This window comes from Tyto alba, unplaced genomic scaffold, assembly GCF_018691265.1.
Source record: "Tyto alba isolate M040663 unplaced genomic scaffold, T.alba_DEE_v4.0 Super-Scaffold_1, whole genome shotgun sequence".
NCBI classification, from domain to species: domain Eukaryota; kingdom Metazoa; phylum Chordata; class Aves; order Strigiformes; family Tytonidae; genus Tyto; species Tyto alba.
Window position 1 is genome coordinate 7299934 of NW_024881261.1, and position 25515 is coordinate 7325448.

At 39.4% G+C, this 25515-nt stretch overlaps 1 protein-coding gene across 3 annotated transcripts in view; it reads left to right on the plus strand.

Moving 5' to 3' along the window:
* Window positions 1-17395, plus strand: part of CACUL1 (CDK2 associated cullin domain 1) — a 53775-nt gene extending 36380 nt beyond the window's left edge. For 2 of the 3 annotated variants that reach the window (XM_032988719.2, XM_042790001.1), the window contains exons 6-9: window positions 4620-4709; window positions 9131-9269; window positions 12625-12668; window positions 13851-17395. In XM_032988719.2, the coding sequence (XP_032844610.2) occupies window positions 4620-4709; window positions 9131-9269; window positions 12625-12668; window positions 13851-13891 (314 nt within the window). In that variant the 3' untranslated portion in view covers window positions 13892-17395. The remainder of the gene's footprint in view (window positions 1-4619; window positions 4710-9130; window positions 9270-12624; window positions 12669-13850) is intronic. The other variant, XM_042790000.1, reaches the window with a different exon arrangement.
* Window positions 17396-25515: the final 8120 nt, after the last annotated feature.

Below are 25515 nucleotides of genomic sequence, written 5' to 3' on the forward strand. Positions count from 1 at the left end.
ATAGAAATAATGTTCCCATTTCAGTAAGCCTTCATAGAATTATGAACATGAAAATATCACCTTGTTTTCCAGTTACAGAAGTCCAAAAGTCTATAGTTCTATATTTATTGCTATAGTTTTTATATTTATTTATGCTTGTTACAACACTGAGCATTTTCCATGTGATTAAGACTTGGAATTTTTATTTTCTAGCATTTTTATTAAATATTTAATAAAGCTTTTGGAATATTTCAGAAGTAATCTGTGGGATCATTAAATGCCTCGTGGTAAATGCTTAGTAATAAATACAACTTTTTTTTTTTTTCCCTAACCTACATTTTAACCAGAAGGAGGATCGCTTTTCATGCAAAAGGCTTTTGAAGTTCTAGATAGTTAATATGTACAAATTGTACCAGGGTTAAAGTAATTCAAAGGTAACGTCTGATCAAATTTCATCAGTCAATAATAAAATAGGCAGCAGGTAAAAAAAAAAAAAAACCAAAACAGCAACCCCAAAACAATGACAAAAACCAACCAATCTCCCCAAATACCTCAACCCAAACCAACAATAAAAACCTACAGCCACATCTTGGGGGGTGCCAGGCATAGCGGTTTCCTTCCTATTTAATTGCAGTCGGTGTGTGAGGTTCAGTGAAGTGCTTTGTGTGGATGGGATTTGGGAGTAAAGATTGGGATACAGGAACCGTATATAAGGTGAATCTGATGTTATCACAGTGAAATAGAAGGGTACGTGTGGTCAGATGGACCAGATATAATTTAGCTCAGAGACAGGTAATTTATTATACAATAGATTTGACTAAATGATCGGATGCTATTCTTAAAGGGCAGAACTGCCAGGTGAGCCTGTGCTGTTGAGGTTGTGCACTGACTCCATCGTTACTGTTGTACATCCCTGTATTTCTACAGTTGTGTAAGGGCTCAAGTTCTGTGGAAATATCAAAGTTGTTATGCTATAAAATAACATAAATATTGCATATATATTGGAATTAAGTACTGAAGTGCAGAGTTTGTACAATGAGATAAAGATAGCCAGAATACACTTACTTTATTTTGTAGCTTTGTTAAGCAATCAGTTCTGCTTCTGTTGAAAACTGGAGAGCAACAACTGAGTAATGCCTTAGTTGTGGAAGCTGTTGGAGTTGCTTTTAATGGGAATACACTTTATAATTTTAAGTGCATTGTTGAATAATTACAACTTTGAATACATCTGCCTAATCCATACTTATGTATGATTTGTTAGAATATCTTACTTTGAAGTTCTATTAGGTTACTGCAAAGGGAGGAAAAAAATCTTGTGTGCTAACATGCCCCATGTACTCCCCGGTAGTTAGGAAGTAGCTTAAACCTTCATTGAGGGACAAGCTGCTTCAATGTTACTGTGCAATAATGGAGTAACTCGGTTACTGCAGAGAACCTGAAGTGCTGCATGTTCATACCTCACTCTGATATAGTTCCTTAAAAATATCCTGAGGCTGTTCTGGGTATTGTGTCTTATGTCAGTTCAACAATATTTCAAAGCATCTTGTATCTTTCTACAATTAAAGCATTTCATCAAGGGAATCCACACTTCTCTTCTTTGATTCTGCCACGAGTTATTTTCAAGACTATTTGCAGGTTAATTAACTTCTTTGCGTATTGGTTACTTAATCTGTCAAATGCAATATTAGTTAGTTAACACTGTGGAGGTGGTCAGATAGTATCATAGTGTCATTACCACTGTCATTTACTTGAGGTTTAGTTTTATTCTGCCTCTGCCTGCTCTGTCTTTGTAAATGCTGCAGGTGGAGCTTCAGGGAGTAGGTGGGAGTCTGTGCAATTTCTGTATTGCAGAGTGTCATTAATTATTCTAATAAAGCAGGAGCCAAACCCTTAATGTTTAGAGATTTTTTTGTAAGATTGTAAAATAACAATAGAGGCAACTTCAGCCTGTCTGGCATAGCCTTTTCTGTTACTTTAAGTGACCCTCTCGAGTAATACAGGATTGAATGTTTAGGTAGGTTTCATTGCAAAATGAGATGAATTTGTGTGTGAAGTAGTTTAACATTTTTTATCTATTTACATCTTTGGATAGATCTGAAAAAATCTCAGTGCAGGTTTATAGACAAAGAGAGGAGTCTTCTTCATTCTTACTGAAATAATTCTGAAAATACATATCCTACAGCAGTGCTATTCATTCTTCAGGTAATGATATCTAGCTTATGGAACAGATGTAGGCTGGGTTAGTGTATATTGTATGGTTAATGAATAGTATATTCTTTTAGTTTATTGAGAAACAGGAAATATATGCTGTTAGTTATATTGTTGTTGAATATAATACAGTTATGCTTGTGTTTACTGACGGTAAATCAGGAGCGAGCAGTTTAAATTTGCATTGTAGCATGTGGTGTAAGCAATTGCAGAATCAAAGATACTAATTTCTGAAGCTGCAGTAAAGTGATGAAGATATTTCTGTAGGCTTGACCACCAGGTGAATTCTTCCACTGATGTTATTAATGAAATCCCTTTCTAATGCCAGGTGATGTAGTCGGTAATCTAGAACAGAAGCAAGTGCCTGCTCATTTTACTTGCATTATATTGCAAATACATCTGTTCATGTTATCTCAAAGGATCACAACTGAAATGAACTTCATGGGTGAATATTATCTTAAAGTGACAAATAATATTGCATGTTTATAGTGGTGAACTATACTCAAGATGTGGACTGTCCTCTTAAACTATTGCTTGTATAAACAATTGTGTTGGTCAGCACCTTGAACATGTTAAGGGGCCACTTGTGGGAGTGCTGTTGGGGTTTCCTTAGCTGGAAGGAAAGGAGAAAGGGTGAGCATCTTGCACCCGTAGCATGTCTTCAGTGCGACAGGCTGAGAGGAATGAGGTAGGCCACCAGTCTGGCATGCTCATCACCTCTTGTCTTTGATCCATATATACAAGAAAATATTTTTTTTTGTCTTTTGTGATCTACTTTTTCTATGTTGTTTAAAAAGAAACCCCACAATTGAAAGATGACAGTACATATGACTGTGTGCTCAGGGTATAGGCACTGTATTTCACATTTCATCCATAGGTAAAGTAAGTGTGACCTGCAATTTTCCATTTACTCTGAGATATCCAAGTAGTCAGATGCCTTCTAGTTATGTAGTTGTGGGCAGTTTCTGTTAAGGCTTGGGTTTGTCCCCAAAGCAGTGCTGAATAGCTTCTCTCTCTTCCACAGTATGCCCTGTACATAAACAATTATATAAGTAGCTTCTAAAATATTTTTAAATTACTTTTGCTAGTTATAACTTGGATACTACTGGAGAGCACAGTTTTCAGTGTACCAGGAATAAAATCAAGGACCTCTGTTAATTGAATTACTACTTAACATCTAATAAAATGTTCACATGGATTTTAACGCTGGGCTTTGTGGTCTTTAACTCAATATTAATTTTTAGGCTTATTCTGTTTTAAATAATTTGTTATACATAGCTTTGGAACATAATTTGGTGTCTGTATATGAAGAACAAATATAGAATTCTCTGGACACTTTACAAATGTATTAGTGCAGCTTATGCTGAAGTATCTAGAGTCTAAATAAATATATATATATGTATATACACACTATAGATTGTGCATTACTGTCTGCATGTCTTTCTTATAAAGTATATCCCCTTTTTAATTTTATGATTTGCAACTTTCCAGTCTGCCAAGAGGCTGTTTGAAAAATCTTCAGGAAAGAGGCTGTAAATATGTCATTACAAAACAAATCACAGGCTCTCACCCCCTCAGGGCTTCAGCTGAAAGGAGCATGCACTTTTAAGATGGTTCTTTGTAAAATAAATTCATCTATAACAGTTAAATATAGCCACTTTGATTACCTGCAGGTTAGAAAAAATACTTTATTTTTTAATCTCCTTATTACATGAGCCCCTTAAATAAAAGAAAAGAACATGCTTCCGAAAATTTTTCTTTTTTTTTTTTTTTTTTCCTCTATAATTCAGATGGATGTACAAACCTCAAATAAATACAGGGCAGGCTAAAGGCAGTAAATCTGCTATTGCCAGGTTTTTCCATGAAAGGAAGATGCAATTATTGCAATGTTTACTACAGGAGAGACAAAAAAATAAATAGAAATGTTCACTTGTGTTTAAGAGCACAAACAACTTTTCTTACTTAATATTTACTTCATTTTACACTACTTGTATTTCATTCATAGACTTTCAATCCAGCCTTAGTTTTATGAACAAGATGCTAAACACTATAAAGCAAAGATTTGTGTATCTCCAGGTGTTTAGCACACTCAATGAGAGTGCTTCTAAAAATAAATTGTTTACTTCAGTTCTGCATCTGAATACTTAGAGCCATTGCTTGCTTGATTTTTCATCAGAACTCCTGCTGCCTGTCTGAAAATGGATGAAAAATAATTTATTTCACATTTCCATCATACATAATTCTATTTAAAGGTGATGTTTTATTACTCTTGAGAATTAAGCTGTCAATCAGATACCTGGCTGTTTCCATTGTGAGGACATCAGATAACAAAAAAAAGCACAACTACTGTATTTCTTTGATACAAAAATGTATGTGTAAGAGCCTATATTTCTTGATTAGAAAAATGGCTAATTCTCATAATTTTGTTTCAGCTTTACTTTTGGAAGCTCAGTCAACACCCTTTCAAATAACTCCTTCAACCATGGCAAATATTGTGAAAGGCCTGTATACACTACGACCAGGTAAAAAAGAAAAATGTTTCTAGGAATCTCTTGTGTGGTGGTTGTGATATGTTTTCTTAAATATGTGTGCGGTGGCTGTCGGTCTAATGCACATTTAGCAAACAAATTTGTTTTGTGTTCTGACCATGATAACGCTTAGTTCTGCTGTGCAAAGGCCCTGGTTCTTCTTGTTGCCCATTTTTGTGACCTGTACAAGGTACCATGTGAATACCAGAATCACTGTAAAAAAAACAACCTAACTTTTGCTCTGTAGAAATAAAGAAAGAAGGCTGTTTAATGAGTTAGTCATGGCAGAAGTTCAGACGTATAGAGTTGGTGAAAGTTACATTGTGAGTTGCACTTCAAAAGGCCAGATCTTTGACGAGATGAATGACTGTTTCTTACATAAAGCTGTTACCTGGTTGGTATTATTTCATGAAAGAGCTTAATTTAACTCATGAGTACATTGTGACATCCCGTGCAACAATTATATGGAGAAGAAAATCGTGTTGCAAATTTTAATCAATTTTGTACCAAAACATTTGGTTCTGTAAATTTTGGAGAACTGAGTAGAGCTCTAGACGTGTTTGAAAAGACTTTAGAAACAAGAAGTATTAAAAATATCCACATATAAATGCTAGCTGCTTCCCTTCCTTTTGCTATACTGATACTTTCTTCTTACCTTGGTGTGACCAAGCGAAGGATTGTATCTGAGCTTCAGTCGATTTTTACTTTGCAGTCCCTATTTATAGAAACAGAAATGAGGATGGCTAAGCTTTACAAAAAAAAGCCCATTTTTCTAGTGCAATGTTTAGTATGTATACAAACCAGGAATGTGGTGGACACTCCATTTACAAAATGCATGGATAAAGCACTTTGAGTAAGCAAGGATTATTTTTACAACAATAACCTACCATCATTTTTAAGCAGCTCAGTATGGTTTTGTTGTACGGCACTTAATATTGTAAATGATGGACTTGTGATTTTCCAGTTGTCCATTTCAGATGATTCCTGTCTTGCTGTCTCCTTCATAACACAACAGATACTGGTTTGGGTTGCTATCATGAGCCTAGTCAGATTTTGAATAGTTGTCTTATATCTGTAAGATCTTTAAGTATAAAAAAATGTTCTTACAATTTGTGATATCTGCTTTCCACAGCTGGGTACGAAGACCCAGGTGATTGACTTTAAGCTATTGCTTAAACAGATACACATTTGCTCTAATTACCTGTTCCTCAAACTTCCCAGCCTCTGAGAAAATGAGAGATTTTAATGTCATTCCAACCAGAAGATCACAGTGTAGACTTCCTGATGTAAAAGGCTGTTCTTTGGTGGTGCTGGTTCTTAAGGATGAACTCTGAAACAATCAGGGCAAGAGTTCCTCTGAGGTAGTGCTTCTCCCTTATTCTGTGGGACGTGTTCCATTGGATGTATCATGGGGACCGGGGAGCAGATAACTGGGGAAGTAAAGCCATAAATGTGGCCAGTGGGAAGTGCTAGGTGATTAGAGCAGCACTGGGAACCGTCTGTTTAGGCAATATAGAGAGCAAAAGAAGAAGCAACGCTGATGTGGCTGGTGGCCATGGGCTTTCTCTTATTTTTTCTTTCTCTTCTTTTACTTTCTCTTCAATCTGAAAATACTTGACAGCTGTTAGACTTCAAATGTTGCCAGAAAAGACTGTCTTCTGATTCTAGCTCCAGCACACGGTGGCTGCAATAGGAAAGGCTGAAGCCTGGGCAGATGCCCAGGTTGCTAGTTGGTCTACTTGGATTTAATCTGAAATACTCTTCACCTCATCTATAATGGTCTGGCAGTGGCATGAAATAGCTTACCACAGTATTTCATGTTGTGAATTCCAAGTCAGTTTATTGGCTTGGCTAAATTATTCAGTAGCAGTAGGTTTTTAGTACGTAACACATTCTATGTGGTACCCCGTTACTGTATTTCAGAAGATGAAAAGTGCTGTTTCATTTCTGTAATGTGGTGGGGTGGTTTTGTTTTTTTGTTGTTTTGGTGGGGTTTTTATTTGTTTGGGTGGTTTTAATTGAGTGCTGCTATGATCTGGGGAACTACAGGCCTGTCAGTCTAACCTTGGTGCTGGAAAAAGTTATGGAGCAGATCATCTTGAGTGCCATCACATGGCATGTACAGGACAACGAGGTGGTCAGGCCCAGTCAGCACGGGTTTATGAAAGGCAGGTCCTGCTTGACTAACCTGATCTCCTTCTGTGACAAGGTGACCTGCTTAGTGGATGAAGGAAAGGCTGTGGATGTTGTCTACCTGGACTTTAGGAAAGCCTTTGATACTGTTTCCCACAGCATTTTCCTGGAGAAACTGGCTGCTCATGACTTAGACGGGTGTATTCTTTGGTGGGTAAAAAACTGTCTGGATGGCTAAACCCAGAGAGTTGTGGTAAATGGAGTTAAATCCAGTTGGCGGCGGGTCACAAGTGGTGTTCCCCAGGGCTCAGTATTGGGGCCATTCCATTTAGTATCTTTACTGATGATCTGGACAAGAGGATTGAATGCACCCTCAGTAAGTTTGCAGACAACACCAAGTTGGGTGGGAGAGTTGATCTGCTGGAGGGTAGGAAAGCTCTACAGAGGGATCTGGACAGGCTGGATCGAAGGGCCGAGGCCAGTTGTATGAGGTTCAACAAGGCTGAGTGCCGGGTCCTGCGCTTGAGGCACAACAACCCCACGCAGCGCTACAGGCCTGGGGCAGGGGGGATGGAAAGCTGCCCGGAGGAAAAGGACCTGGGGGTGTTGGTCGACAGCCGGCTGAATGAGAGCTGGCAGTGTGCCCAGGTGGCCAAGAAGGCCAACGGCATCCTGGCTTGTGTCAGCACTAGTGTGGCCAGCAGGACCAGGGCAGTGATCGTCCCCCCGTACCCGGCACTGGGGAGGCTGCACCTCAAAGACTGGGTTCAGTTTTGGGCCCCTCACTGCAATAAAGACGTGGAGGTGCTGGAGCGTGTCCAGAGAAGGACAACGAAGCTGGTGAAGGGTCTGGGCAACAGGTCTTATGAGGAGAGGCTGAGGGAGCTGGGGGTGTTTAGCCTGGAGAAAAGGAGGCTCAGGGGAGACCTTACTACAACCTCCTTTCAGGTAGCTGTAGAGAGCAGTGAGGTGGGTGTCAGTCTCTTCTCCCAAGTTACAAGCAATAGGACAAGAGGAAATGGCCTCAAGTTGCACCAGGGGAAGTTTAGATTGGATGCTGGGGGAAATTTCTTCACTGAAAGGGTTGTCAGGCATTGGAACAGGCTGCCCAGGGCAGTGGTGGAGTCACCCTCCCTGCAGGTAGATGTGTAGATGTGACACTTAGGGTTTAGTGGTAGACATGGCAGTGTTATGTTTATGGTTGGACAATCCTAAAGGTCTTTTTCAACCTAAATGATTCTATGATGAGGGAGGTTACTGCATTGTTTTTTGTTTTAGCCACCTGTACACTAGTAATGATCTAGTGAGTTTGCTGATAAAAGTAAAAACTACTGAAGCTTGACATGCACCAAGTAACCGTATGTGGGAATTGGATAAAAACTCATCATGTGCCTTAGTGAATATATTTAAAAGCACCCCTTTTTTCCAGGTAAAGATGAGATTTAAGTTAACTTCTGCAACCTCTGGAAAGTTGGGCTTCAGAAATACTTGAGGAGTATTTATTTCTCTTAGAATTTCTTACACAGTTGCTATAAACCCAATTTTAATCTTTTGTTCAGTCTTCTCTGTTTCTTATCATCAGCCCTGAAGCAGCTTTAGGGTAAATTGTCTTGCTTCTGTAAGGCAATATTCAGTGTAGTGAAATTAAATCACATTTCTGTCCTGAAGCGGAACTAACACAGGTTAAAATTATATAATGAACATTAAAAAGTGTTTATCTGAGCTTTGGAAGATCAGTGAGAAAATGGCATTAATTAATTTGAAATCAGGAATGGAGAAGCAAGGTTGTATGATGATATTACTGTGCTTTCTAGAAGTAAGGCTCTGGGAAAAGAGGTGTAAATTTATAAATCTTTGTGAATACGCTTCACGGAGTAAAGTATTACAAATGATCTGATTATCCAGGTGAGTTTGCTGATCATTGGTACCTGTCCTTGAGAGCGTCCAGAGACTCAACAGGCCCTGTGAGATGCAGCAAGAACTGCACTTCAATTTAATGATGAAGTTGATGACCAAAAAAATAGCAATTCCTTTATCTACATGTAAACATCCGATTTTAACAGTCTGATTGTTTGTTCTGCTTTAAAGCTTGGTTTCTGTGAATTTTGGAGTATGGTTTTGGGGTTTTTGGTTGTGTTGTTTTTGTTTTGTTTTGTTTTGTTTTTTAAATTAAAGATCCTAAAATGTATTTAAAATAGAGCAAAGTTACATTTGTCAAAGAGTAAAATTTTCATAAAAGATCTCTTCCACATGTTCTGTTGTTGCTTTCCCTCTTCTTACAGAATGGGTACAGATGGCACCAGCTTTATTTTCTAAATTTATCCCAAATATTCTACCACCTGCTGTGGAATCTGAGCTTCAGGAATATGCTGCTCAAGACCAGAAGCTTCAAAGAGAGCTTATGCAGAATGGATTTACTAGGTAATTATTAGTAGTCTTCAGAAGTAATTGTGCTGGACAGGGCTGAAATGGTAAAAACAGGTACACCTACAAATGTTGAAGAAATAATTTAAGAGTTAAAGAACCTTCACGACTCAGTATCTGAAATATGGCTTTATTTTCCACATGTTTTGAGCACTACCAGCCCTGCAGATGATACAAAAAAGTAGATGATCAGACATCTGGAATATTTTTGTGAAACAGATTGCTTCCATTTCATGCCTCCCTGTGTTTTGGTTGTGCTTCTAATGCACGATCATGCTCTTGTTCAGCCTTTACCTTGGCCATTTATTTTATTTAAGCCGACTGTTGGTTTTTTTTTCATGATGCTTTTGAAAATGTCAGTTGATGACTTCTTATTCCACTTCCAGAGCTATTTATACAGTTGTTTATTTTAAATAGGCATTTCTCTTCTGAGTACTGAATTGGGGGGGAGGGGAAGATCAAACAGTAAAAGACACAGTGGAAAATTTTCACAACCTATATTGTTCACTCTGGGCTGTGCCTGTTGCTCTCTGCTCTGCTATTTACTTGCCTAGACAGAAGCACAGTGCTTTCACCACAGCAGTGTACCACTTTTGCAGTACTCTGACAAACCAAGATCAGGCTAGGGAAGCTATCATGCTTTGTTCCCACAAGGATTGTTTCTGCATGAAGTGAGTACATCATCTTTCCTGTTACCTGTGCAGTGCTGAGAACCTGGCCCTGTAGTTTGAACCCCTGCTTGATGGTGGGTATGTTTAGTGTTAGATGTACTCCCAGATCTCATACTTCTGTGTAGTTTTCTTTGAAGGTAATCTTTCTCTTCAAATCTTGGAAAATTATTGAACTTCAATACTCTACTACTAACCCAAATGCAAATGGTATTGTAGACTCACTCCTTGCAAGGCTTTCTGTTAAGGAAAATAATTTTTTGATAGATATGCATGAGTTAAGACACTAAAAACAAAGTCATAAGAGCTTGGGCTGAGAAAAACAGTGCATTTGGCCCCAGAAATGGAATTTTGAGACTTTGAAACCAAGTAGGCATATAATGCTGACAAAAGAATGTAATGCACAGAACAAAACAAAAAAAGGAACGTTTTAGTTTTGTCTAACTTTCAATCTTACTAATTCTGTAGGTGGTTTATAATAGTTCTGCTTACAACTGCGTTTCACCGGTTTCACACTTAATAGAGACTTAAAAATGAAATTTAAAGTAGTAACAGTCCATATCCACAAAAACAATCAGTTTCAAAAACATTTTTCCCTAGGTACTTGAAAATATGACAGGTTTGTCAGCTTGCCTGTGAAATTCTTCGGTTGGTACTGAGAGGAGGATACTGTAGAAGAGGCTAGGGAAGGGTAGTAGGCAGGATCCTGACCATTGCAAAGGCTAGATGCCTCTGTGGTGCTCTCTTGTTAGAGACTTCATGGGATCCTCACAATGTATTTTAGCAACTAACTGCTGTTTTATGCAGAAAAGTAATTCTCTAGCACTGGAACTAATGCAAATCCATAGGAAACTGTTTCTGTCCTGTGTGAAAGGTGGGGACAGAGAAGAGATTAGGGCTTGAGGATAGTCATACAAGGAAGAACTGAGTAAAGGTTTCTGTGTCACATATTGTTTGCAGAGTCTAATTTCTAAGAGTTCCTCTTCCTTTTGGCTTTCTGCAGTATGAGATCTTCAGGGTATTGGACATATGAAGAGGTTTGGTATGCCTTGTAGGTTTAGAAAATTGGCCCACCCTAGCCCATGCTTTTGTGCAACTGCCGTTTCTGTGTAGCTTGCTTTCAATTTATTAAATAAAAATGCAAAATAAAATAACTGATTGATGGCATTTAGTCTCTGATGAATGTGTTTTGCACAATATATATTTTTATATGGCTGTACTGTTGGGGTCAGTGCAGTCTGGTAAACACGGAGGTTATATAAAGTGTTAGAGTGTCATCATTAAGAGGACACGGGCAAAAGAAAACTGAAGTACAGGTAATATATTCATTACATGGCATTTTGCAGTGATATTTGAAATGCATTTTGCCTTGAAACATATTTCAAGATGTGATATGCTTCTTCCTGTGTTAAGAACATAGGTTATATATAACTTTTCAGAATTGTTCTGAGGTTATATTCCTACACATACAGACATTTATATTTATAGATATGAAAGGGTTGTTTTTCTCTTTTACCAAGCAGTGTGCCAAGTATGTTCTTGTCTGGGTTGGTATGAAATGTCATCTGTTCCCCTCTAATTGCACCAAAAAATGGTGATGTCTTTTGCTGCTGCATTTTCTACAACAATAACAATAAGGAACACAGTGCAGTGAGGTGTCTTCATCAGCATTAGCAGCATGTCAGGTTCTGGTTGAAATAATCAGTTTATCAACACTATTAAATACTGTTGTTGCAGAAGGTGGGAACACAAGCCAGTTGCTTGGTGGCATTTTTTTGGTGAAAGACCTTAATCGAGCCATACACAGCAGGTCCATCACCTTAAGAGTGGTTTCAGGGAAGAACACTTCATATTATCAGAAAAAAATGCAATTTCTACCAACTTTCAGTGGATAAATGGGAAACTATAACCATTGTGGTGAAAATATAATAGAAACTCTCTTCCTTATATAACAGTATCAATATCATATCTATCCTCACAAGAAACTTGAAGCAGCAAGATTTTCCAGCTTTAAGAGTTTGTGTGCACAAGAATGAAAGGAAAAAAACTGTTTTCCAAATAGATGAGAATTTGACTTTGGGTTTTCAGGAGCAATGGTGTCAACCGATGTTTATATAAATTCAGTTATTTAAATCTTCTGCTTGAAGAGGGAGTGCTGTCAGCTCACGCCACACTTGCTTACAGTCTGATTGTTGGGTTTTCAGGAGCATCTTACCTTTTTAAACTGACAGATGCAGAGTTTTTCACATAGTTCTATAAAGTTTGGTTGAGGAGTTTGTATTAAGGAAAACAATTTTATGCATGACTTAAGACCACACTGCATATGAGCAATTTTCCTCATCTTCATTTTGTAAAAAACTATCCTATAAAATCAAACGTACTGTCTTAAACAAAAGGATGAGCTAATTGAATCTATAAAATATAGCTTATACTTCTCTTTTATTAAATTGGGAATCCTGCAGTCATGTGTTGTTACTACTATGTTTGCATTTTGTTTTAAAGTCTGAAAAAGATGATTGTGCTGAGTTATTTCACTATTGTTTTTCCTTTTTTAAAATCATAGAATGGTTTGGGTTGGTAGGGAGTTTTAAATGTAATCTGGTCCAACCCCCCTGCAACAAGCAGGGACATCTTCAATTCGTTCAAGTTATCATGAAAATACCTTTCTTCCCCTTCTTTTTTAGAGGTGACCAGTCACGCAAGAGGGCGGGAGAAGAGTTAACTTACAGTAAGTATGCACCTAACCCTGCCCTCCAGTGTGCTGCAGTCCTTGACGGGTTCGGCGTACAGGTAGTGGTGGACCTCTGGGTTCTCAGGGGTGGAAAGGTTTCAGAGCCTGCATCTCCACGTGTAGTCAGCTGTCTGCCAATGGAACCTTTACCATTCAAAGTAATAATACAAATTTCTTGGACCTAGAGCCTGGCTAACTGTGACAGAGTCCCTCAGTCACCTGTAAGGTAGTAAAATATGCTAGCTACTGAGGCCAAGATACCTCCACTCCATTTAAATGGAAACTGAGGTCTTGAGGAGAAAGAACATAATTGTCTCAAGTCTCTGCCTGGTGAGGATACATGTTAACAGGCAGTGAAATGATGAACCAGTCCACCTCTGATATAAATCACCCACTGGTGATGCATATTTCTGTCTGTTGACAGAACAGAGAGTTTGGAGACGTTGTGCTTTTCAATTTTGAACCCTCAATTACATGTCTAATACAACCTGGGATCCACCCGCGTTGAGATACTAATAGCAGTATTTGTCTACAAATGCTTGAGTCATGCAGCAAGGAAGTTCTCTTCCATTTGTAGATGAAGTCTCCTGCTGCATGTTTAACTGTGAGGTTCTTTACTCTGTCACACCCTTAATTTCCCCCGGTACAAATTAGAGAGTTGGGGGAAGAGGCACAGGAAGGAATGATATTTCCATTCTCAATTGGTTGTCTGCTCAGTTGTCTATTCCAGACAGCCCTAGTTTGGGAGCAGTCAGCGGTCTCTTCGACTAAATATTTGTCCAGGAGACAATATAGTCCCTTACATTCTAGATCAGGATTGAAGTACCAGGTCCTGATTGTCATTAAATAGCCTTTGGGATTGGGGAGTAGCGTCTCTTCTGGTACTGTTGTTAACATCAGTTCATTTTATTGCATTCTTTCTACTAAGTTTCCTCCTGTGCTTTCAGCTGAGCATGTTTGCTTTATTTCCTACCATAAAATGTCATAGTTTTATGATGAACTCTTATTACAACCTGAAATGAATGAATGGATCTTTACATGGTATATCAGCTTCCACTTACACTGTTAATGTTTTATAGGCAATGCTGTATTTTGGGCTGTTGGGGGAAGGGGGGGCTAAAGGACATAAGGTGGAAGTTTAATATGAGAGAATTTCTTGAACTTTTTATATAATTTCAGATGGCTCATCAGCTTGTGCAAGCTCCAGGGGGTACAGATAGTGAATATACTGGATCAGCTTCTATTCCTAGCCAGAACAGACACTGGAGGAGCGCAGGTGGTATCCGGAGCCTCCTTTGGCAACTGCTGATACTCAAGCTCTGACACGAACTATGGCTCAAAGAAGAGTTTTGGACTTTCTTCTTTATATAGTAAAATGTCAGTTGCTGCTACAATTGGGATGACTTTGAAAGACACGATTCCTTGGTCTAGCCTACCAACAAGTTCACGTTCTGCGATTTTTCGTGAGGAATGCACATTGAAAAACAATCCTTTCGAAGTGGAAACAGGCAGCCGAAATCAGCAGCTTCCAAAAGCGTTAGAATGGAAGAATCTTTTTTGCACTCTTTTCTTAATATTAAGGACATTCTTAAAACTAGTTAACACGTCAGTGTATTAGTTTTTAAACTTCAAGGTATTTTCTGGAGCTTTTACTTAAATAATAAGAATAAATTTTCATTATTTTGCAGTATTTGTTCGTTAGTTTAAAAATTGTCACCTTTTAAGAGTTGGTCCCATATAAATGTATCTTCTGTCAGGGAGTTTTAAATTCCAGATTTTTCTTTTATCTCTTTTTTTGTTATTTGGTATTTTGAAATCTGTTTTCCTGTGTGCTTGTACTCTGTGCCTTCAGCTTGTGCACTTTGCAACTTTATAGACCATATTTTGCTACTGCAAAATGTGTTCTCGAGGAAAAACTTGATGTGAACAAACATGCTGCAAAGTTGCACTCTTCTCTTGCATTATTGGGAGGTGAATTTAAAGAGAAAGGAAGAAAAGTTGAACCTATCACCATCACTAATAGTGACTTGGAAGTTTGTCCCCTTTTATTTTTAATATATATTAGTGTTTAATGCTGGGACCAACTCTTGTAGAACCCCTCTCATTGACTTTTCTTTGGCTTCCATAATTGCAATAGATTGAGATGTGAATTCCAGACTGAATGAAATGCTAAGATGTGTTTTATGCTGTGCTATGTAGAAGCATTGTGGGCAAAATTCTCCAGTCTAGTAGGTTTGCAAAGTGCATCTCCCTCAGCACAAACCAGACTTGCACCCAGTTGATCAGCGAACAATGGTACCTGTCCAAGATCACTTTTTGGCTCCTGTGCCATTTCTCCCATTTCGGGGATGTGATGGGGGTGTGATAGTGGGTGTAGTCAGAATCGGGGAGCTGAGGAGTGGTGTAATGCATGTGTGTGTACCCATCGGCCTCCTCCGTCCAGTCTTGTGTAAACTCAGCTGGAGATCCAGCTGAGCCCAGTTCCAGGAGATCTGGACCTATGGTCTAAATCCTAATGATTGTGAAATGGGTTTTAGTCTGTAGTATGGCTAATGCAATTTTTTCATGAGGGGAGAAACACACTTGAAAAAGCAGTTTGACTACAGCTTTGGTTTGTTTTAGTTTTTTGTTTTGTTTTTTTTTTTTTTTTTATGTTACTATGGATTTATTTTTTATCACCTTCAGTTATGAAGAGAAATGAGTTGGTAATATAAAATCTTTCTGAGTGAAACTAAAGTTTGTTCAGTTTTGTCTTGCACAACTCTTACGCCTGTTTGAAGAAAAAAAAAAAAAAAAAACATACAAAAACCCAACACAACCCCCTTTATGCTTGCATGAGTTCATTGCAAAATGCAGGAAAAAGATAAATAGATGCGGCAGGGACAAAGTTTCTTTTTGTTTTGTATCCAGGCTTCATGTAAATTAATTTAATTCCATCAGTTTCACATCAGCCACTTTGGCAATGCTTTTAGTTTGGAGGGTGGGAGGGAGGAAGAATGAGTAGGACACTGCTGTGATTGACAGATTCGAATCTGATTTATCTGTGTGTTTCTTTGCATATTTGCAAAGCCTATGTCATTTTGAGGAAGTTTTTCTTTTAAAAATTAATAGTTCAGTGTTTTGTTTTCTATGTAGAACAATGCAAGCAGTCTAATCTCATCCCCAGCATTGAAAAACCAAACCACTCTGAGCAGGGCTTTTTCATGTTGATAGCGCTTGCTTCAACTTTGCTACCAGCTACTTAAGTTGAAGCATAATTAGATAAAAACAGGGGTTTTGAAAATTTTGCTGAAGTACGCAGTGGAGAAGTTTAATGAAGGCCAATAGGGAACAAAAATGATTTGCCAGCTTCCATATTTTTATCAGTTTTGGCTTTAAACAAAAATAAAACCTCTGATAATGTCCTTAGCTTTAAAAACCACTGTTTGCTGAAATGACAATATTCTTGAGTTAAGAATAGATGCATTAACCTAATTTGGTTAAAGTTTGTTTACAACTCCGTTACTGTTCTAGTTCACATAATACAGTGGTCAAGCTCTCATCTTTGTCAAGTATCACAATTTTTTTCTGTTTTTAAAGTGGTTTTACTGGTTCAAGTTTGTAAATAACATGTAGTGCTTTTGCTTCATGTTTGAGGCAAGGGTTCAACATCCATTTTACGTTGCATTATGTTTGGGACACAAACTTCTAGAATAACAATTCCATCAAAAGGTAGAGGATTCCTGTCAGTGTGGTTCACTGAGTAGTGCTTGGATGCTTCTCAGTCCTGTGTAGCATTCTCACTTGGCCACCATGCCTGAGAAATCTGTTTGTTAAGCACTGTATTATGTTGTAAATTTGGCATTAAAATTCTTGTATGTTTTGGCATTATTAACATAATGCTGAAATATTGTTTATCTGTCAAAGACGTTATCATTGTGACTAAGCATGAATTAGAATACAGCAATTATACTAAATTATTTTGGTTTTCTGTAAACTTGCATTTTATTTACAGTAAAACTAACTCAGCTAACTTGAGCATTGGTACTGTAAAGCCACAATTACCAACAGCATGATCCTAACTGCAGTATTTAATTTAACCAAATAACTTGTGGTAAATCCATTGCATCTGTAGCTTACTCTGTTAAGATTAAGCAGTAAAGTTGGTTATACAATGGATGTCCTTTTTATGTTGCACTGGTTCCATAGCCAAACTTACTACATTAAAATATTTTTAGATTAACTTCATTTCTTGTTTTGAGAAGTTGAAATATTTAAATTCATCCTGCTGACTACTGTAATACTAGGCAATTGTCAATATATGGTCAAGATGGTCTTCGATACAAATGATGAAGTAGGGGTCTAACTAGGAAAGTACTCAAATCTTCTACAGTTGGATCTCCTTGATACCTTTCTGGAGTTGTTGAGGAAGGATTTGTGGATGAATACTCTGAAGCAAAAGTTTTTTTTACTCCCATTTGGCAGAAATATGATGAGCCAGATTCATTCCTTTTAATTTTTCCCTAATATGATTGTTTACTTTTACAGGTTTAAAAAAACAAAAACAACAACAAAAAAAACCAACAACAACAAAAAAAAACACAAAACAAAAAACCCAAACCAATTAAGAAGCCAACCACCAAGGCCATGTTCTGAGTGACTAAAAAATATTTCCATGTATGCTATGACAACCCCAGTGAAAGGACTATTCTGTAGAACTACGGAATAAAAAACAACTGCTTGAATTTGACTCCTGTCTTCAACCCAGCTCCAGTTGAGAGAAAACAAAGATGTTTTGATGACTTGACATGCACCAGATGCCCAGAGGGCACTTGGTTCAGCTCACAATGTACAAGTCATGGTACCTTTAGTATCAATATAATCCTTGACCACAATGAAAAAGTCCTGCTAGGGAGGACTGGTCACTGCTTGGGTTAGTGTATTTCCATTTCTGCTCTGTTGGGACTATGTGATAACATGGGGGTAATCACTGTGTTGATGACACTCTAGTTAAAAATTCCTTTTCTTGAGGGATGTCTTGTGTTGACCACTCGTTTAACTCTTGAGATTGCATTTCACAGCTAAATACTATAAATAAGCCTGATAGTGATAGTATGGGAATTCACTGGTGGTATTTGCTTCACTGTTCTGGTGAATTCCTTCACCGCTCTTAGTGCACCTCCACTAGAAGCCTTTAAATGCACATTAAAGATCACTGCATCTTCGTTGAGGTATTTGTGGTGTAATACTGAGCTGCAAACTGTGCTCCCACAACTGAGCAAGAGAAAGCTAGGCGGTCAGGCTTTGCGTGTCCCCCTTTCTCTGACCCAGGGGTCTGCAGCAACAGATACAGGTGCCTCGGTAGTACAAGGTGCAGCCTTGACTGTTCTGTTCCTTTGTCCGAGTGTAAGCAGGGGAGGCTGGAGCCCTGCAGTGCAGTTGCTTTGCTAGACGGGTGCGTGCAAGTCATGTCAGCGCTGTAGCACGTACTCGTGTCCCATCGTGCACATTCTCAGCACAGAGTCTGATTTCAGTCTGTAACTATTATGACTTTTGTGAAAGGAAATGGAGGTCTCAGTCCTATTCAGTCTTTTATTTCTAGGTAAGATAGAGGAGACTTTGCAGGTAGAGTCTGCTCTTTCCTTCTGGAGCTTTCTTGAGAAATATTCTCTGGCTGGTAGAGGGGAGAGGGATCTTTCCTCCGAGGAAAAGGACTATGGGTTATTTGTCTCTGATGTAGTCTGCTGGTCTCCAAGGCAACGTGGTGCAAGACAGTCAATCATATTGAGTGCACTATGCTTGTAGCACTGCAAGACTAATTCTGGATCTAATCTAGGATAAACAATGATCTTTTTGGTAGGCTTGTAAACTTCAGGAATCGGTAATCACAGAAGGCATGAAGCAGGGGTGGACTTATTCTGTCAGGTGTCGTTCTAGTAATTACATGTCAGAGGAAGTTATTCTGTCCCAGAGAACATTACTTATTATATCATAAATCAGTGTGATACTGGCCCAACAAGATATTTTTATACCCGTAGTGCCTGTTAACAGAAAAAGGCTGGAGAATCTAAATTTCATTCTTTTCACTGCTGGAATACGCTGGCTTTGAACAGGAGGCAGAATCACATGCGAGGGGAAGCCTTACCATGTCAGGAGATGCAGAAGGTCAGTGTTACTGCATTAGCAGAACAAGACAAACTTGCAGAATTGGCCTCAGTTGAAAGCTCCTTGACAAAGTGCTTTGTACTTTGCTAGAGGGAGTGGAAGGATTAAACCCATGTATCTCGACCTAACTCGAATGACTGGTTTAAGGGGGTTCCAAAATTTCATAGGCAATGAGTGCTCAGAAATCCCTTCTGGCTGTATCCGTCTGTCCCTGGAATGCTCCAGGTACACTTGGTCAATGTTTCTTTTTCTGAGCTGCTGTTAACTGATCTAATTTGCACAGAACAGGAAAGTTGACTCCGCTAATGATGACAACAGAGTGAATTCAGTAATATCTTTTATTGCCTCTTTATTTTTGTTTTTCAACTAATCATTCCTTAGAAAAACTGTTACAGTTTCTGAGATGACTTCGGTCACCACTGGTTTCTGTTAGAGGGTGGCAGGTAATTTATTTTTTTAGCACCATTTGCCATCTATCAGCAAATTGAACGATTTCATACAGAGAACAGTTCATAAATTAGTATCTTAAAACGGTCAGTAGATGTTACCCCGTGGATGAGGTTCAAAGTACAGGATGGGCAGAGGTCTGAATGCACTGCCGAAGAGCTGAGGTGGTCCATCTGCTTAGGTTCATGCTGCTATCGTGTAGAAGCATATGGAAAACATTAATTGAATTGCCCTGTGAGCATATACCTAAAATGTCTCTACATAGTCAATTACAATGGACTGCAAATTAATGTCTTCTCTTCATAGTAACCTGTTCCCATGACAGGAATGGCTGAGCAGTGACACATGACGCATTTGAAATAGGTCAAGACATGAAATCTAAAAATTACCTATATGTTAAGATACCTAACTTAAATTCCCTATGCGGTCAACGTGAAGCAAAAGGTTTCTCCAGGAGGTACCACACAGCACTAAATGGACATATTTGAAGATTTTGATTTTTGGGTCTCTGTTACTGGCCATGGCCTGCTGGTGCTTGAACCCATTTCATCAAAGGCTTTGGAGGCAGAACCTGACAGACAGGACCTGTCCTACCTGTGCGAGAGCAGAAGGAAAACAGGCCTGTTTGGTTCTTAATGACATTTGCGTTAAGTCTTTACTGAGCAGGCACCTGCTGCTCCCAGTTGCTTGGGTAGCCTGAGTTGATTGAGGTATGCAGTTTTTGTCTGTTGGAATGAATGTTAGGCAGAATTTCATCTGAGGTATAGAACCATTTCCTTTAATATACAGAGATGCATCATACCTGGTGATTATCTACTTGTAATCTAAATAATCTCATTATCCTATTTGTTCCCTCAGTTACAAGTTATGAAAACATGTTCAAGTGGTAATATGCTTCCCAATTACGGCTCCAATCTTCTACTTCAGAGAATGTCGTAGTTACCGAGTACAGATATGCAGGAGAGAGAGACCCACCGAGTAAGATGAAATTTTCCATGCATACTTCTGTTTCATGTTTCCCTCCAGGGATGTGTCATGAATTGAAAAACTGCACACGCAGTCCTTCACCTCATTCATGTTTTGGCATAATAACGTTTTATTCTTTCTTTTCTAATAATTCTAAGTGTTGAATTTACCTTTTTTAAATAACAGCTGTATACCAATCTAACATTTCTCGGAGCTATCTTTTATAATCCCACGATGTCATTTGTGGGTAATAGTAGTTCCTCCTTGTGAAAGTAAAATTAGGATCGTATTTTCCCAAAGCAGCATTTTGCCAGTCGATGTAGATGTAGGTAACCTGGATCTCTCACCCCGTTGCTTAGTGAAATGAAGTCCTGTAGCTCTGTGTAGTCAACTCTCTTCTTTACTTCCCTGGATGATGGAGTGTGAACTTTGTGTTTCACTGTTCACCTCCCTTTCAGCTTTCTACAAACACAGCAGTTAGCGCGACCCCAGCGCTGTGGCATTCTGCTGGTGCCCTCTCTTCGTTGTGAGCACTGTCAGTTCCTGCACCATGGCTTTCCAGTGGCAATTTATTCGTGTGGAAAAGCTGCTCTTTTATCTCATGGTAGCTTTGTAAAGAGCTTTTGATGAGAGAGCCCACCAACCACCCTGTGGAAATCTCTATCAGAGGATCTCACTTGGCACATGCTTGTTGAGTGATCTGTCTTACTGTAACTCAGCTATGTTTGTCATCATTTGAAGCCATGTATCCATGCTATAAACTACTGAAACAAGCCCTCATCACTCATATTTTATAGCTCACCATTTAGCACAAATGTTGCTGGGCAGACGCAAGTGTCTGACATCACGGATGACAAGAGTTTGAACAGGAATTTGTAATGTCATGCTCTGATCCTGCTGATGAATTGGGAATTATCAAGATGATTTCCTTGGGTAAAATGAAACAAGAGAGACTTTTAGCATGATAATATTTAATTTATTTTATTTAGCAAAGACTTTCTGAATTCTTTGCACATTCTCTGAACTCAGTTTAATGGGTCATCAGCCACTTCATGATTTGTTGATACAGGAGAAAAAAAGCAATCAAGCTTATAGTGTGCCAGGTCCTCTTCTCTGCTTGCCAACGCAGCTACTCATCTTGTAAGAATCTATTTGCATCTGAAGATCCGAAGTAAGCAAAGGAGACTGAGCAGAGCTGTCCGACAGCAATTCAGCTGCTCTGGCTGAGGTTTAACATCTGCAGTTGTTGCTACAGAATGGTCTCTTTTATCTACAGGGTGCTTTAATGCCTTGTTACTGATATTGTCTATCATTACACTTGCTTCTCTGTTACATTAAAATAAACCACAGTCAGTGATCTGCAAATCTGAGGAATCACCTCTGAGGCATGCTTACCAAAGCCACTCTCCCCCTCCTGAAGCCTGTCTTCTCTGAGCTCTTCTGTAAGAAATAAAAATTGTGGCTTTCTGTTTTGGAAACCCACGTGGGATTGGCGCTCAGCTGTGCCCGGGCCGGGGGCGCGGTGGCACCTGAGGCCCTCCTGCCTCTGCCCTGTGTGTTGCAGTCAAGTTTTTAATTAAAGATGTAATGACAGTGTGTGTCTGGCCCATGGCTAACCTTTGGGGTGGTAAGTGGTTTGCCTAATAAACGGAAACAAAAGATTGACTTTTGTTCTGTATTTACATAAGTGAGCAGAAAAGACAGCTCTCCCTTGGACGGTGAGGAAGAGCGGAGTAGGAAGCTGAATCATGCTGGGCAAACTACAAAACCAGTCTCCTGGCAGAGCAGCACTGCCTGTGCTCTTGGCTAGGAGAGGGCACTGTTCCTCATGCCCCAAAGTGCTGAGCTACGTGCTGAAAGAAGGGTGCTGAGGAGAGCAGGATTCCTCAGCGTTTGTGTAGGCACCGATGGTGGGAGAACTGCGAGCCACCGTGCCTGGGCTGGAGGTGTGTTTTGGGCTGGGGAGGATCTTATTATTTGTACTGCTAAATGGTGCTTGTGTTTCTATTTAGCAATTCCCAGGACAGAACAAACCTCCACTCTTAAATTGATTTAGCTACTTTGCAGCCAGTCTTTGGTTGTATTTAAAGTATTCAAGAGCTTTATTGATTTTTAAAAGCATCCTGACAAATAATGCATGTGAAGTTAGTTCCCACTGGAGCTAATTTAACTTTCTGTTGGTCTGCATCCTCAGAATGACTCAGTTCAAACTTACTCTAGTCTGATTAATTCCTCTTGTGTAAAATACAAGCAAATGCTTTGGCCATTATTACGCTGTTCTCTTTATTTCTTGTGGGCCACATATACACAGAAAAAACCCAACATATCTGGCTGCTTTTAGTTGAGCCATTGTGATTTGCTTTATATCAGTCAAAATAAGGCTAAGAAACTGAATTTAAAACAAAAGAGTGATATTTGTGCAGAAAAAAAATAATTCTCTTGGCTAGATAAATTTCCGAAAACAACTGGTTCAATCCTAAGTACTAAACTCTGAGAATTTTCGGAATCATGAAGAATGAATAATAAATCTCCCAGGTCGTGTTGAACGTGACAGCTCATGAACAGAAAAGAGGGAGCACTTCACCACTTGGAAGTGTTTCTCCAATCACACACTGATACTGTGCAAAACCTCTGTAAACACAATTTCATCATCCTTTAGCTTTTCCAGCGTATTGCCTGAATTGTGTCCGAAATGTGTGGTTTTCCATGTGGTTGTCAAATATTGTCTGTTTTGGCTATCCAGCATCTTCTGACTTGGAGATGCTGAACACCTTCAAATCCCCATCTTCCCTCCTGCCTCCAGGGCATGGTCTCTGAGCTACTCTGTGCATCTCTAAAAGCAGGTGCTGTGAGGAGAAAGGATGGGACAGGACAAGACTACTCACTCAGTTAAGGAAGGACAACAGTGCAGGTAGGTGGTTCCTTTGTCCCTTTCTAAGGAGAAATAGTGCGACCTGAATTCCCCTGAGTTTAGTAATCCTGCCTATTTTAACCACTCTGCAATCTGTGCTTCTGGCTGTCCACATGTGCTCTGAAGAGCCTTTACACTGTGTTAAAGCCATTTGTACCCTTTTCCCTCCGAGCTGCTGTCCTTTAGTGCTGCTCAGGAGCCAGTCATTCATCATAAGCCATGTTTTCCTGCAGCTGGGCGAGGCTGCAGTTGTCCAAGCAGCTTTAATCTCTCCTGTGTGGATGATGTACTGGCAATCATTTAGCAGCGTTGCGTTTTAATTCTTCTTAATGGTCGTATTGCAGAAAAGATGAAAACATTGTCAGCTTGATGTTTCAAAACAGATTGAAATCTTAGGTACTTCCACTGTCAACATAATCACCTTGTCAGGAATGGGGGAATTCGTTTAAATATATTTAAGTTTTCTACCAGTAATTCTAGTCTGTTGTTCTCTAGGTGTTGCTATGCTGTCAGTCAGATTCTCCTGATTTGTGGGTTCCTACAATGTATGATGTTCTTCTGTCACTTTTTTATATTCTACTTCGATATGTATGAAGCTGATGGCATTTGCAGATGTGTTCTCTCTGGTTTTATTCTCAAGCTGTCCAAACCTGTCACTTCTGCCTTTCACTCTGAGTCAGAGCTGTCAGAAAAGCTTATTTCTACTTGGTGGAAAATTCCTGGAAATTGAATAAATGAAAAAATGATTTCTGCCTGATTACTAAGAGATACTAAGAGGGATTCCTTGGGGATGTCTGTATGCTTGAAGATCAGTTGAATGTGTCTAGCCATCAGGCAATGCCAGTCATTGCTTCAGTATTTCAGAAGTTTGTTTCACCTCAGAGTAACATATTTCTTGTCTGTATTTTAGTAAGAAAATATACTTTAGGTTTCTTTAAATCACAGAGCTGCAAACAAAACTTCTACCACAAAATGAAGCAGCAGTTATAAGGAAAACAGTGAAACAAGGTGATGCACAAAATGAGGAAGGAAACGACATTCAGCTGTTCCTTAAATTATGCACAAACCAAATATGGATGTTGCGTTAAACTGTGGCTTAAGTGAAGGATCCAGACATACAGAAACCGGTTAGACAATAAATTAGGCAAGATATTAGTCTACTCATTTCCTTTTTTCAAGAAATGGTGAAGGAGATGGCATGGACTCAGTTTGCTTTCAGAGTTTTCTGAGCGTTGGTGGTGGAGGGGTGGAAAAGATTGTCTGAAATAAATGGCCCTGCTCACAGCTCTTGAGGGATGGCAGTAGCGAAAAGTCTAAAGAAAATACATCATGTGGCAGTACAAATGGTGAGTCTGCAGTATCTGCCAAACACAGCATGTTTGATTGCTCTGTGCTCTTTGGGCTATTCCTTGTCCCCCTGACAGCAAATATGATGCTGCTGAGGAGCAAGTTGCTTTGGGCAGAAGAGGTGGACTTTATCAGATCTTGTCAGGTCTCTAACTGCATGGATAGATAGATTTATCTGTCAGGTTAATAGAGCTGCCTGGCCGCTGGTAAGTGTAGGAAAACCTGTGGGTTTGAGTAGCAAAATAATATTGCACAAAATGTCATTAAATGTCATCTGATGTAACATAGACATGTACTGTCTGACCTGAACTTGTGCAACTATTGCTGGGAGAGCAAGGCCTCCTGTCCTGCTCATCAGGAGTGAGAGGGTGCTGCTTTCTAACCTGCCTGAGCTGCTGTCTAGTCTTAAAAGAAAAATCCCAGTCATGTGCCACATGGGAAACTTTGCTGCTCTCTTTCTAGCGAGCAGAAGCAGCGTGCAGACCTCCTACACGTGCTGAGCGTGTGTTGTACTCGACACGCCTTCAGAGAGGAAGGATGGAGGAAAGCAGGAAACGTCAGTTGTGTTTCTGACAGTGTTTTTATAGCAGGCAGCCAGAAAGGTGATTGTGGTCACCCAGTGTGACCCTGCTTGTCTTTCCTCTTTCTGTTCCACGTGCATGTGTGTTTATAGAGCCTGGAGAAAGAGACCAATGGTGTTTGGAAGAGCGTTATGGCATGAGCTTAATGGTAACTTTACGAGCGTTATAAGACTTTTTACTATTGCCCTCAACGTGGGCACGTCAGTCTCACAGTGGTGGTGTTCTGTCTGCAGGAATGGAGTCAGGGAGTCGGGATAGCTGGAGGGGTCTTTACGTGTGGGAAGCTGCAGGTTTGGTATCTGGCTGTGCTTGTCTGAACCACCTCAAGAGTCCAGCTGCCCCTCGCGAGCCTCCAGACGCCGTGGCTGCCTCTGAAGTTATAAATGAGATTGCCATAACACTCTGGCCCTCAAAACGACATTGAACTCCCTCTGCAAATCACAGCTTG